A 15,316-nucleotide genomic window follows, 5' to 3' on the forward strand; every position below is an offset into this window, starting at 1 on the left:
GTGAGTTCATACACTCAATTAACAGAAAGGGAGACAACAAAAGTCTGTTGTACCCTGTCCATCAGAGCCCTGGCAGATAACTACCCAATTTAGGTGACCTCTCAGAGAAGAAAAAGTGTGTCATTCTAGTGCAACTCCATCTATCTCTGCCAGTATCCAAACACTCACTGGGTCAAGAGTATAAAAAGGAAGCTAGATCTAATGTTCATCTATTGCCAGAATGAGGCCAGCAGTTTCCATATAAATACCCAGTCCTAAAAGCCAGGTTGAAACAGAGCAAGGAAGTCTGAGGACTCCAGGTATTGCCAGAATTGTCCCACCACAATTTTTCAGTAGTTCCCTCCCCCTCTCAAAAAAGAAAGATTAGAGAGTTTATGTTCCAAAAGAGGATTTCTGTGCCCTCCTGTTCAACAATGCAGATAAACGGGATTCACATACTTGTTTCAACTTTGGATGTAGTCCCACTAATCAGCTGGAATCAGATCATCCCTGTCCAGCTGAGCTCCCCCTTAAGTCTTGTTCTTGCAAAAATCTTCAAATCAACTATTTTTCTCCAGGGGAGAAAAGCCCCAGCCAAGACCAAAAAAAGCACAGATATGGCCAAGTATCTTCAGCTGCAGGACTGTGGGGCTAGAACTCCATTCCTCCCCATAGCCCAGACCAGACAGTAAGGTTTACTGGCACAACCTCAAGCTCCTGTTTCCCGTCCCATCGGGCATCACCCTAAAGAGAGCTCTTGACCTGGTGTTACAATTTCCATTTTGGAAGGCAACACTCCAAAATGAATAACTGATCCAATGTCAACGAGATTTTAACAGCTAAGATGGCATAGGTCTAAATCGTAGGTCAGTGCACAGAACTCACCAAGTAGCTCCAGAACCTTAGTGAGTAAAGTGAGCCAAAAAAATCAAAGCATATATCTTGTTTTCCTCCATTCCCTGACACAGCTGCCATTACAGATTTTCAATTTTGATCAAATAAGTAATTTTATTAATGAAATTATTTAAAGAAGTCAACTGTGAGGGTAAACTACTGGATGAGGAAAGTGGCCAGTGGAAGCATGTGACTATAAGGCAGAAGAAAAGACTGGCTAGTGAAGGAGAAATAGAGCTGAGGAACAGGTTTGCTGAGGTGCAAAATGAAGGAGACAGGCAAGCAGTAACAAAAGATGGGAAGGCAAGGAAGAAGAGAAGAGTGACTAGTCCTACAAGAAGAGGGGAAGAGTCAATGGAGGTAGCCAGAGTTTGGAGCCCCAGGAGGATAGAGGATGACTCTAAGAAGATTGCAAGTGAGAAAACAGGACAAGATGACTTGCAGCCAGAAAGAACAGAAGGGGGAAGGCCGGAAAATTACACCAACCCAGGAAAAGACAGGTCTACGTGATTGGGACTCCCTATTAAGAAGGGCAACAAGGCTATCACCAGAGCTGACAAAGAGAACTGAAGGGTGCGCTGTCTGCCAGAAGCTAAGATATGGAATTTGGATCTGAGGTGGAAGAGGAGCTTAATGGGAGTAGGAAAGAATCCACTTATTGTCCTTTACGTTGGAATAAGTGATACTGGTAGATTCTTGCTGGGATGCATCAGGGAAGACGACGCCAGGCTGGGGAAGATGCTTAAAGAAATGGAGGCTCGGGTAATCGTCAGTGGCTTTCTATCTGTCCCTAGAGGAGAGCGAAGGTGAGACAAGATTATGATAATCAGACTGCTCAGGCAATGGTGCTGTAAGGAGGGCATTAGGACGTTTGACCACTGGGAGGTATTCACAGACAGAGAACTGTAATCATGGGATAGACTCCATCTGAGTAGGGACAGAAGTAGATTTCTGAGATGAAAATTGGCACAATTGATTAAAAGACCTTTAAACTAGGAATCTGGGGAAGATGGCTGGGAAATGCTCATGTAATCTCCATACCTGATTCTAATGGTGAGTGGGAAGAAAATCAAGTAAGAGAGGATACACCTTCCTCTGCAGTGTAGGGCATGGCTCACCCACTGGTTTGAACTAGAGTAAATGGTGTAACTTTAAGTCTCTGAGTCAAGATTAGGGGTCTTCAGTAACTCAGCCAGAGGATAAAGGCCTACACTACACGAGGGTGAGGTTCTGTGCCCTGTAACGTGCAGGTTGTCAGACTAGATTATCATGATTAAGGATAAGATTCTGTCACAGACGTTACAGATTCTCTGACTTTCTAGGACCTCCGTGACTACTTCTGGGGCAGCAGTCCCCAGGCCCACCAGCGCAACTTCCGTGAATTTTTATTTATTGACTGTGACCTGTTCCTGACTTTTACTAAAAGTACCTGTGGCAGAATCTTAATCTTTATCATGATGGTCCTCTTCTGGCCTTAAAGTTTATGAGTCTAAGAAACACTACTCTGTATCAAAGTGGTGAAGATTCATTACACAGTGTACAACCCAAAACAATTCTGCTGGTTGGGACTTCAAAATGCACTGTGATGGTGAAGTTCTTTTTGGCCTGCATGACAAACACAAGATTTCAACATCTTTTGTTGAACTTACTTGAATTCTGAGCATAATTTCATTCATTCATGCTCTAACTTTTTTTTCCACTTCATTATTATATATTATATACTGAGGTGCCAGAGACCAATACAAGGCAAGGGGACATTTCTCTCTTTACAACTGACAAATGCTACAGCATGGATGATCAGAACGGAGAGACTTTTGAATCTGCATGCTTCTCTTCTCCACTTTGAGACTCTTGAGGGCTTGGGGGGGGAGGAACAGCTTTTTAGATACTCCAGCTATTTTCACTAAACCACTAAATTTTGGTCAGGGACCAAATATCAACATCAGGACATTGCTGACTGGCACATTAGTCATATATCAATTCCCATCTCCCAACATACAACCTACATTTCTGTATTCCAGTGTCATTTGCTGGAAGTAGAAGTGAAAGCTTTATGGAATAGTTTTCATGTTCGCTGTCAATATTGTTGTAGACTATATGAAGGTAGAAAAGAACATACAATTTTTTCCCATTGACTTATTTCCATTCTTAAAGTTTTGGGTGGATGGAATGTATCCTACCTCAACCTTAACTGCCACTTCATGTAGTTTGCAAATTAGATAAAGGAGGAAGCATCAGCTACTGGTTAACCAATATGTTATAGTTCCTCTTCACCTTGGACTTTCCACTAGGGATGCAGAAGAACATTATGATCCTATTGTATTAGAGCAGAGGCTCCCAAAGTTTCTTATTGTGTACCCCTTCCAAATCTACCAGCTGCCCGCACCTGCCTGTCTCATTACTGATACTTTGTGTGTTCTTAACACTACCTGCCTTTAGCCATCTGTCCATATTTCACTATTTATAGTGTGACATATACAACTAAAAAAAACCCGATTAAGTTCTGAGCTCAGTTAGACTGGACAGTTGCTGGACAACCGAACCCACGCTGTACCGTGACTGGATGTGAGGGCTCTGTACGTCAGCATCTCTGTATATCTGTGTTCTCATTGGTACATTTTGAAACAAACTACCACATTTTATATAACAAATTCCCACAGAATTTTGAAGCTTCGTCTGAGTAGCCTATTAGGAAAATGTAATAAAGAAAGAAAGACAGAAAGATCCACTGTTGCATAATTTCTCCCACATCCCCCACAGAGATGTCTCGCAAACCCCCAGGGGCAGGCATACCACATTAGGGAACCCCTATATCAGAGGCAACTATTACCTTGTTCCCTGTATTGGAAATAAAAAGGACACTTTCTATAGTAGGTAGTACATATTTATTGTACTAGGTTATTTTTTGCACACAGGAAGTTTTTAGTTCAATGGCAGTATGCCTTGTTTTTAAATGAAAAAAGTACTGAATTTATTTTCTTCCCACAAATTACATAAGAAGGCAGCTAAATACCATGCTGCATGAGTGTCATACTTATTTTATATTTCTACTGGAGTCCTTGCAAGTACAAGAAAGAGGAAAAAAGGATCTGCAGTGTCAAATTTTAAATAGCTCTACAAGCTACTTCATGGAAAAGTGGATTTCCTTTTAAGTTTAAAAACCTTGTCCTTTATCTACAAGGGATATTTTATTTACTTTTGACTTCTTTAAAAATAGTATTAAAAACGTAAGACAGCATTTGAGGCCAGATTTTGCAGGTGTGTTTAGGACCAATTATAGAAAAATGTCATCTTTTACATTCATGTAATTATCTGTGTCTTAAAACAATGCAAATTTTGTCATTAAACTTTAATGAATTCATACATCATGCACAGGTTAATATCAAAGAACAGTCTTCATGTGTATTGCACCGCAAAAAGTTAGTCTCATGAATTCATTTTATACTTCATGAAGTGCTAAGAATGTATTTCATACTACATAAGGCACATATTGACTGTTCTTGGTCTGAGAAGTTTAGTCTAAATACCCGGCCAGCACAACCTAGTATATAAAAAAAATATTGTCTATACATTATTTTCTAGAAAATCAGTTGTTTAGAGACAGCAAAGAAGCAGCAGTGATATACCTAGAGGAGCTGTATAATGCAGAGTATTTTAATTAGATAAGTTTCATTTCCATATTGACATAGTAACATACAAATGGCATAATATTACTGTTTCTGGTAGAGTGTAGCCAAAGTGTTCTGATGTGTAAGCTACACAGTGATTAATTTGAAGCTCCTGACTGGAACCTAATGGCTGCAGTTAAGCCTAGCTGTCACTATCTGTTTGCATGCAGTGTTGTTGCAGTTGTGTTGGTCCCAGGATATTACAGAGACAAGGTGGGTGAGGTAATATTTTATTGAACCAACTTCTGCTGGTGAAAGAGACAAGTTTTCCTTACACAGAGCTCTTCATGTCAGATGATTAGAAGGACCCCTTACAATAGTTATAAGGGTAGTCACGTATCAGTGTGTTAACGGATATGATGAATTGGCAGGAGTGACATCCAAGGAAGACATGAGTAGCAATTTGGGGCCAAAGTGAACACAATTTGCTTCAGTTCAACTTTTGTACTAGAAAACTAGATCTGATGGAAGTTAAACTATCCACTGCCAGAAAAGCCTTGCTTTCCACATAAAATATGACCCAAAGGGGAGGGAGGGTCAGTTTACTTTGTACCCATTGACAGAAGATCCCAGATCAAAATATGAAAACTGTATACCATTATTTCCACTCTGGTGGACCCTATTACTTTAAACTTGAAACAATATTAGATTTTTCATGCTACATGTTCACAACTAGCTGCACTCAGTACTTTGTTGGGATCCTTATGAAAGTTGAAACACTACGAGGCAACAGGTCTCACTTTGGCCACCACCATAAAGCAAGTGGACTAGACATTTATACCACCTCAAATCTATTTTTTCTGGATTAGACAAGCTAATTACATCCTATTTAAATCGTGTTAGGCATAAATGGGCACCTATGCACTGTGTCAACAGGTGCATTATAAATACCTTGATGAAAATAACGAACTTGTTATTTGTGTTAAAAAATGCTGCTGAAACCACTTAAGGAAGGGAGGATTTATAGCTTTAGACAAAGTCTCCCTCTCCCATCCTTCAAAGACATTGCAAAAGTATTAGTAGATGACAGAGGTGGCTCTGTTTTTGAGACTATTTCCTAAATATTCTTTCCCTCAGAAAACAATTTCAATCACCACTTAATACAAGGATTTATTCATATATATAATACCGTGAATTTTTTTGTATTTACTGCAATACAGGGGGTTCCCGGTACACGTCTCCCCTTTATCTGTCATTTCATGTATCCATCGCTCATCAATAGGGGAATGTGTTCCGATTCACATCGGCCCCAATCTGCATATCTGTCGCTTCACCTTCTGCGTGGCTTTTCTGTGGGTGCTTAGCACCCACCGGCAGCCAGCACCTGACAGCGCCTCCTGTCTGCCAGTGGCCTGTGGGCCACCTATCAACTCCTCCCCCTCCCTCCCAGCGCCTCCTGCACACCGCGAAACAGCTGTTCCCCAGTGTGCAGAAGACTCTGAGAGGGAGGGGGAGGAGCAGGGAAAGGGCGCACTCAGAGGAGGGGGCAGAACTGGGCGGTAAGAGGTGGGGCAGGCCATTATTTCTTATGGAGAAAAAGTCCCCAGTATCCGTTGTTTCGGTATCCATCGCCTTTTTCAAGAACGCAACAGCGACATATACCAGGGACCCCCTGTAGTGTCTAACCACACCAGTTAAGATCAGGGGTGCCACATTTTGCTACATGCTGTACAAGAGAGTGTATAGAGACAGTACCTTGCCCTAAAAAGAGTTTGCAGTCTAAACTGTATGTTTATTAATCCTCTGAATCCAGAAGGTCAGAAGTTTACTAACACTCAGACCAGTTTTGTTTCAACATGTCACTGGAACATGCTGACATTAGAAAAGTGTCCAGATATATTTGCTGAAGTCAGTGGAAGTGTGTTTTTGTAGTTTGCAATCCTAAATGTGCTTTGTATGTGTAATGAAGTACTAACTCCTCCTATCAAAAAAACCAGCAGTTCTGTATTCCATGTGTCACAAAAAAAGCCAAATTGTTTACTTCTGGATTTGGTGTCTAAGCATATACCACATCCCTGTTGGATTCAAATTTTGAAACTAGCTATTTTGTTTAAATATCTCTGGCAATAAACTAAATACAGACGCTATTCCAGTTTTCTATACCTCACTCAATTACACTCCATAGACAATCTGCATACTGTAGTGCAAATAAAGAATATATAACAAGAGTTGACTTTTAGAAAATACCTATTATAACAAGGTTCTACAGTAGAACCTCAGAATTACGAACACTTTGGGAATGGAGGTTGTGAGTAACTCTGAAATGTTCGTAACACTGAACAAAACACGGTTGGTCTTTCAAAAGTTTACAACTGAACGTTGATTTAATACAGCTTTGACACTTTACTATGCAGTCGAAAAATGCTGCTTTACCCTTTTTAGTAGTTTACTTTTAACACAGTACTGTTCTGTATTTCCTTTTTTGGGGTCTCTCCTGGTGCCTGATTGCGTACTTCTGGTTGCAAATGAGGTGTGTGGTTAAATGGTCAGTTCATAACTGGGGTTCATAACTCTTAGGTTCTACTGTAGTGCACTATTTATTTTAAAAACAAATTCCCATTGATCTTCTACAGCCTCTCTTCCATTTAACTGAGCTGCTCAGAAGTATGGAGATGGGTAAGCATAAGGTCCTGATCACAATTTCATATAATCCACATTTTAGCCTATGAACAAGAATCTGAGAAACTTCAACACCAAGCTATTTAGCAAGCATTGGTTCAGCTAGAATACGCCTACTGGAAGAGCATAAAAAGGGATTTTTATTATTTGTACTAAAGTAGCCTATGGAGAATTTAATAGAGATTGAGACTCTGATATGTTAAGTGGGGTATATACATGTAGTAAGAGTCCCAGCATTGAGGGGTTTATAGTCTAAACAGATAAAATTTCTAGGGAGCAGGGGGAGAACACATATTTTACCCCCAATTTACAGAAAGGGAAACTAAGGCTGAGAGAAATTGTGTGACATTAGAAAAGTCACTTGAAATCTGTAGCAGGGCAGGAAATTGAATCCAGATCTGAGAGCCCCAGCCTAGGGCCCTAACCACAAAACCTGCCTTCTTCTCTGGTGCACAGGAAAAAGAACAGTCTTATTAGCAGAACAATCCAGTGCAGAAGACACACTACAAATGGGACATCAGCAATATCTGTTCCAATAGGAGGGCTTCAAGATGCCATGGGTATGTTCAGTGGCAGAATACAAACTGGAAGCTGTAGTTGAAGCACAGTGCCATTGCTAACTTCTTCCTTCAAACTAGCTTTTATTTCAGTCTGACTAGCAAGAAAGTAGCAGAGACTTTGCAGATCCAATGAATAAACCTTTTCTGAAAGAGGTTTATATTTCTACTTGAGACAGAAAAATAATTGACGTTTCAGCTCTCTCTAGGAACCTGTCTGCAATAATGTTGTAAGGCAGTGGTTAACGTACATCACTATAAGAAGGGGCGCTAGTTGGCAGCTGTCAGCACAAGGAAAAATGAGTTGTATTCAAAAGGGATATACAGGCCCATAGTCAGCCCAACTAGTATGTTTATGTTTGAGCCTATAGAACAAAGCAGGCACATGCCTGGCGTCTTCCACCCCAATTTCTACCAGGAGAGAGAATCTACTGTCTTGTATCTTCACATGATATTAATTTTTCTAATGAAATAATGTATCTAGAGAAGTTAGTGTAACACATGACCACAAAGCTAAAAGCATATTACAAACAGGGCAACCTATTACAAATAGATTATAAATTCAACTAGATTAGGGAAACTGATATAGTCCACAATAGCCACTTGATCCCACATAACTGCTTGTAATTCCTGATTTCATCATTCTTTCTTCTAGACCCAAAAACCAGGTGGGTAAAGCAACTCAGCAATGAAATATCAGTTTTCAAATTTCTTGTCTTTTGGGTGCACAGTATTTAGATTTTTCATTTTCAGCAAATAATTCAAGAAATTACTTAGTGTGAGTATCTCTCTCTCTCACACACACATACACATACTCTAAAATGGGGAAAAAGTGTCAGACCCCACAATATGAGATTAGTACTTACTATTCCAGAACTAAGATCATCTCTGTTGCAGTCTCATAAACTTCATGTAAATTAATGACCCAAAGGTTACATTGCGCCAACTCAAGGACAGCTATCTCATGGATTATTTCCATTCGACAGTCTTGGCCCTTTCTTCTTTTTCGCATGAATTTTGCTGCAAACTCCTTTTCTGTATCTTTCTTGACACACTTCTTCACCACTGCAAACTTCCCTCTGGAATTAAAGCAAAATATTAAATCAGATGGATGATCCTTAATTTAAGTATTAAAATCACTAGTCAAATTTTAATCAGACTATTTAAAATTAATTTAAAATATTTTAGAAAACTCAAAAGAAACTACAGTGGGAACATTTAGAATATGTTCCAAATTTAGAGTTTTCACTCTGTATCAGTGATATTCCCTACATTTAAAACAGGGGATACTGCTGGAACCAGTAACAGCTCAAACTGGAATATATTTTACGTTTATTCACTGTACCATATTGTATCTACAAAAATTGAGCCTTTCAGTAGAAAAAAAAAAATCTATCAATTTCAGGAACTGAAGGTTACTTATTTGTAACCAGAGTTCTTCAAGATGGCTCTGCATATTCCACTTATGGGTAGCGTGCCGCACAAAGATGCCTAACGGGAGAACAGTCTCCAAGCCATGTTAAAGTGCCTGTGCTCTTATTCCCCCGCACCCCAGCATCCCTGAATGTTCTGAAGCAAGCTTATATAAGGAGGCACAGTGCCCTCTACCAGCTCATCTCCTTCCACCACCAAGCCAGAAATACAGAACAAAAAGACAGAGGAGGGGAAGGTGGGAGGGATGTATGAGTATGCAGAGCCATCTCAAAGAACACTGAACTGACCTTAATTTCTTCTTTGAGTAGTTCTGCAAATTCCCACTTACGAGTAGTTTGATGAGTAGTGCTGAAAATAGCCTGGGGGAACCAGAGCCTGAACTGAACAGAAATTGAAAAACCACTCTAACACATCTAGCATCAGACCCTGAAGCAGGGGTGGGCAATAATTTTCACAGGGGGGCCACTCCATGGATTTTGGTAAGTCGTCATGGGCTGCACATTTCTACTATATTAATGGAGCGGATGCAGGGCCTTGGAGGGAGTTTGGGTGCAGGAGGGAGCTCCCGGCTTGGGCAGGGGATTGGAATGCTGGAGGGGGTGAGGGGTGTGGCCTCTGGGAGGGAGTTTGGTGCAGAAGGGGGCTCCGGGCTGGGGTGCAGGAGGGGGTGCATGGTCTGGGAGGGAGTTTGGGGAAAAGGGGGTTCTGACCTGGGGCAGGGGGTCGGGGTGTAGTAGGGAGTGCGAGGCATAGGCTCTGGCTGGGAGGTGCTTACCACAGGCAGTTCCTGGCTGGCGGTGCAGCAAACCTCAGGCAGACTGCCTGTATGCTGTGGCCCCACGCTGCTCCCAGACGTGGCTGCAGCCGGCTGCTGCTGGCACATCTCTGTGCGCCCCTTGGGTGAAGCGGGTCTCCGTGTGCTGCCTGTGCCCACAAGCAATCACTGGTTTCCAGCCAATGTGAGCTGTGAGGATGGTGCTGGGGGCGGGGGCAGCGCAGAGACCCGCCTCCTGCTCCTCCCGCCAGGGGCATGCAGAGACGTGCCAGCAGCAGCCGACTGCTTCCAGGAGCGGTGCGGGGCCATGGCAGGCAGGCAGGCAGGCAGGCAGCCTGCCTGAGCAGCCCGCTGCGCCACAGGACTTTCAGTGGCTCGGACTCTGAGATCCCGAGGGGGCAAAGGAGGCTGCACAGAAATATTAAACGGGCCGGATCCGGCCTGCAGGCTGTATTTTGCCCACCCTTGCCCTGAAGGCTAATCAAGTGCATAATGTTTAGCAAGAGTGTGCATATCCAGGTTCCAGCCCTACAAATCTCAGCAACAGTCACTTGGGCGAGCAAAAGATGATGTCACACCTCTAGTGCAATAAGATTGAACCATTGTAGGTACAGGAATTTCTGCGACCATGTAATATTCAAACAATGTTGTTTAATCAATCTAGAAATAGTCTTGAGAGAGACAGTATGCCCCAAAGAATCCCTGTCTAGATTATGTGTATCTCATGCTGATTTTCCAAAACCTTTAGTTCTATTTCACTATTATGCATGAGCTTTCTTTGTATCCAAAATACATAAAAGAGATTCCCCCTCATTAGTATGCAGCATTTCAAATAACAAAACACACACTTCCTGATAGTTTTCTAGAATGAAGCAATGCATTCTTCTGCACTGATGAGCATGAGTCTTCAAGAATTGACAGTCAAAGTCTGATCACCCCAAGTAGTCAGGTGGAGGGACTGCGGATCTGGATAAAGAATCCTGCTCTATTGCTGAGAAGGAAGATTACATATGAAGACCCCAGGGGAGAGCTGAAGCAGATCCATAAACCTCTGGTAATGTGGCCAAGCCAGGGCAATCGGAATTATCTTTTCCTTGTCCTGAGCAATCGTCACCACTTTCTGGATCAATGAAAAGGGGGGAGGGGAGAAGCATACAGAAGGCCCCTTCATGAGTGCAGAAGGAAAGAATCGAAGATGGACTGACTGTCTCTTCCTGCTCTCAAGCAGGAGAGGTGCCACTTTGTTGAACCTTGTAGCAAAACAGGTCCACATCTGGTTAACCTTAACTAGAAACAAACGCTCTGAGTCAAGTGATCCTTAAAGGATCATTCGTGCATTTGAGAAAACTTGCTGCGGAGCAGATCTGCAATTACGTTGTCTTCCCCTGCTAAATGCAGGCCCAGCAGACTTAAAAATGTCACACAGAATGCACCAGTCCCATAAACTGATCGTTTCTGCATGTAGCCGAGCAGAGTGAGCACCCCCATTTGTTGATGTAAAACAGCCACTGTGTTTTATTTCACTACTTGAACAACCTTCCCACGTATGTGAGGGAGGAACAACGTGAGGGCCAGACGAAGTTTCTCTTAACTCCAACATGTTTATGTGTAAGTCCCGCTACTGAGAAACCCAGTGATCTCAAACTGTATGATAACTCAGACATGCCTATCCCCCCCAACCATTGTTTGACACATCTGAAGTTATCCTCACTGATGGCGAAGGGGGATTGAACTGGAAGTCTCTGAGGACATGTGCTCTGACTGCCTACCACATCAGCAAGTCCGGAATGTTTCAAGCAATGTTGACTAACGTCTGAAGATTATTCAGATTTGGCTCATTGACCTGAGACATCCAGTGATGCACTGGCCTAATTCCGAGACACTCCAGGAGATTTACATAAGTAGTAGCTGCCATGAGAATCAGGAAGAAAATTACTTTGAGTTCTGACATACTTGAAAGTTTAAAATATTCTTCACTATTTAAAAAAAAATCTGTCCTGTGGTAAAAAGGCTTTTCTGAGTCCAATATGGCACCCAAGAATAAAATGTTGAGTTGAACAGATTTAACTTGACTTTCAGTAGTTGTTCCAGGTCCGGAGGAAAAAAAAAAAAAAGAGGTGATTGTATAAGTGATGTGGCTTAATAGATTTTTGGGAACAGCAGCCTTCAACAGTCAATCATCCAGATATACCCTGCTTTCTGAGCTGAGCCACTACCACAGAGAGGCAATCTGTACAATACTCTTGGTCCTGAGGACAGGCCAAATGGGAGCACCTTGTACTGGAAATGGTATCCTGCCACCACGAAACAAAGGTACTTTTGACAACTGTCTGATAGAAATATGAGAATATGCATTCTTCCGATTGAGAGTCACAAACTAATTCACAGTTAAAATGAACAGATTATGAAGGCCAGAATTAACGTACAGAACCAAAACTTCTAAACATATTTGTTCAAGTGTCTTAAATCTAAAATTGGATTAACTCCTTCCTCCCCCTGCATTCTTCTCCTGTACTAAAAAGTATCTAGAATAAAACCTGACTCCTCAAGGCATTTGGACACCTCCCTGACAGCTCCTATCAGAAGCAATTTCTGAACTTCTGAAAGTAGAATAGCGTTGTGAGAGGGTTCCTTGAAAAGGGAACGGTATGGGGAACTGAAAGTGCATAGTTTCTCATAGTGAATATAATAGCCCTTTTTCTGTAATTTCAAGGATGTAATAAATCTCAATTTGCTGAAAAAAATGGGCTAGTCTCCAAACTGAGGAAGGCAAGGATCCTTGCTGACTGGTTCTCAATCCTCACATCAAATCTGAGGCTTGGTGTTCAATGAAGATGACAGGGAGGAAGTAGATTGTTGAGATTTAGGCCTTGATTTGAAAGACTTCTTCTGTTGACTCTGGAAAGTCACAGCCTGCTGCTGTCATCTTTGATTTGACAAGAAATAAATCAAGGAAGGCTACGGATAATACTGTCTCTGATAATGGAAAGAAAGAGTAGAAAGTCTTCCAGTAGAAGGAATCAAGCCTAAAGAACAGAGCACTGATCTTGCCTCCTTTAGCTTTTCCAGTCATTCATGTCTTTTCACTGAAAAGACCATCAAAGGGGAGATCTTCCACCTTAATTCTAGTATCCAGAGTCAGAAGAGAAGAGCGAAGCCAAGTATGTCTCCTCTGAGTAACTGCAGAAATCAACGTTCTAACAGAAGAGGCCGAAGTGTCAAATGAAGCCCTGAGAGCATACTTAGCCACATTTTGACCCTCCATTTGGATCACATTAGCCAACATCCTTTTATTATCTGGCAAATCCTGTACAAACAATAGCATCCTTTCCCATAGGTGGGATTGACAGAGAGTCATAACAGCATAATAATTTGCCGTCCCTAATACCAACAGTGGAAGAAGAGAACACATTTCTTCCTAAGGAATCAATCCTCTTTCTCCTCTCTATCAGCAGGAATGGAATATGCTTGTCCAGACCTCAACCATTGCTGGTAGCAGGTACCAACAAATTATATACAGGGTGTGTATGAAAATACAACCCCCACCCCAAGAGTATTTGATATAATTTGTCTGCCTTCTTGGAAATAGGCTGACAAGAGAAAGGAGTGGATAAAACAGTCTTAACAGGCTGCAGCAGACCATGGAGAATTGGTAACGACATCGTATTCTTGGAGACAGCCCCAAGAATGTCGAACACTAGATAGGTGGTTTCCTCCACTACTACTGAAGGTAAATTCAATGCAGATGTCATGCGATCCATCAGGTCACAGAACTGTGGAGAGTCACCAGAAGGGGAAGAAGCAGAAGCCACTTCCCAGGTGCTCATCTGGTGAAAACTCAGGATCATGGTCTGTGTCAGCAAGCTCTCTTTTAGAATAATAAATTGTCTCCTCTTCTTCTTCAGAATATCTGGCACCACCGAGATGCCTATAGATCCGAAGATTTCTCCACAACCAGTCCCTTTATAAATGAAACAGCTGTCCAGCCATAAAGGAGAGTGTCATGTTGTGGGGTGTAATCCAGCCCAGCGAGAGGTTGTCTCACTGCCTGCCCTGTAAGCGAGTGCCTTAAATGTTATTCTGCTGTGGCTCACAGCCTGTACCCTGCCAGCCAGCAGAAAAGCATACGCTGAATGTGTGTTAAGCAGGTTTGACTCAGTAACTGATTGCAGCAACCTGGTTGTTACACCCCAGCCACACTCTGGCATACACCAGCTCTGGTTATACCCAGTAGAGATGACCCCAACACCTCCCCCTCCCTGAATCTTTCCAAAAGTATGTGCTCTGCGATGTCCTTTCCTCGACTTTTCAGAGAAATAATAAGGTTTGTATGCTCCTCTATAGAGACATAAAGGACAGCTTATCACTTTAACTAGAGTTAACGATCACTAAGTCAAAAATAGACCTGATTTAGTTTAGATTACAAATATAACTTAATATTCTATTTTCTTTTTGTTTTTATCAAGGGTTAGAGTTAGAAATGGTACAAGCCAATAAAAGTGAAAACATACTTTCTAGTGGCCAAGACCTAACACAACAAACTATAGCCTTTGTTTTAAAACAAAAAGCTCACACTGTATGGAAAGGGATGACACTCGCCAGGTGAAAAATCCATTTGCAAGCCCTGTGTATACAACTATAAAATAAAATGCAACAATTTTTGCGTAATACAACCAGTTCTTACAAAAAAACACAGACCTAGAAGTGTCTGATTAGTTCTCAGACTATGATTATATTTTCTAATATAAAACTTCTAACGGTATCTCTGCTTTTAAAAATAAACACTACACTAGGCAGTAACTAGCAAACTAGATCAATTCAAAGGGGCAAGTGTAAGTAAGGACTTTAAAAGCCACCAGTGAAAAAGTTTTTTTAAAAAGAGGCAAAGTTTGAGATCTGGAGGTAGTGCCTTTAAACTGGTTAGTTTTAAATTTGATTCTTATTGAAAAGCACCTCACATACAACATGCTTTGCTAATCTTTCCACACAAACACCTTAAAAATACTTAAGGTAGTTCTACATATTCCCCTTTCAACCGAACGTGTATACGGAAGCCCAAATGGCAGCTTGGCATAGTTCTCTGATTGGAACGTTATGTAAGAATGGGCTCTGATCCCCGTAGGGGATTGTATATTTTGTTGTTGGTAACATAAATGGATGCAATTCGAAATCCATTTTGATAGTCTTTGTTTTGAAATGGTTGCACCCTTCAATTGTTCAGTGGTGGAAATGAAGAGTCTCTGTGACTTACAGAAAGGTTTTGTTCTATCTAGGTAGAATGCTAGTCCTCTTCTACCATCTAGAGTGTGGAGAACAGATTCCTGTGTAGATCCGTGTGGCTTAGTGTAAAACATAGGTAGATAGAGAGGTTGACTGAGATGGAACGATGA

General features: G+C 41.6%; 2 protein-coding genes across 2 annotated transcripts in view; one reads left to right on the forward strand and one right to left on the reverse strand.

The window, feature by feature from the left end:
• Window positions 1–15,316, forward strand: part of COA1 (cytochrome c oxidase assembly factor 1) — a 135,423-nt gene that overhangs the window by 113,671 nt on the left and 6,436 nt on the right. The gene's annotated exons all lie outside the window — the stretch shown is intronic.
• Window positions 1–15,316, reverse strand: part of STK17A (serine/threonine kinase 17a) — a 63,744-nt gene that overhangs the window by 27,557 nt on the left and 20,871 nt on the right. The window contains exon 2 of the mRNA XM_077810977.1: window positions 8,584–8,796. Within this exon, the coding sequence (XP_077667103.1) occupies window positions 8,584–8,796 (213 nt within the window). The remainder of the gene's footprint in view (window positions 1–8,583; window positions 8,797–15,316) is intronic.

This window comes from Eretmochelys imbricata, chromosome 2, assembly GCF_965152235.1.
Source record: "Eretmochelys imbricata isolate rEreImb1 chromosome 2, rEreImb1.hap1, whole genome shotgun sequence".
NCBI lineage: Eukaryota > Metazoa > Chordata > Testudines > Cheloniidae > Eretmochelys > Eretmochelys imbricata.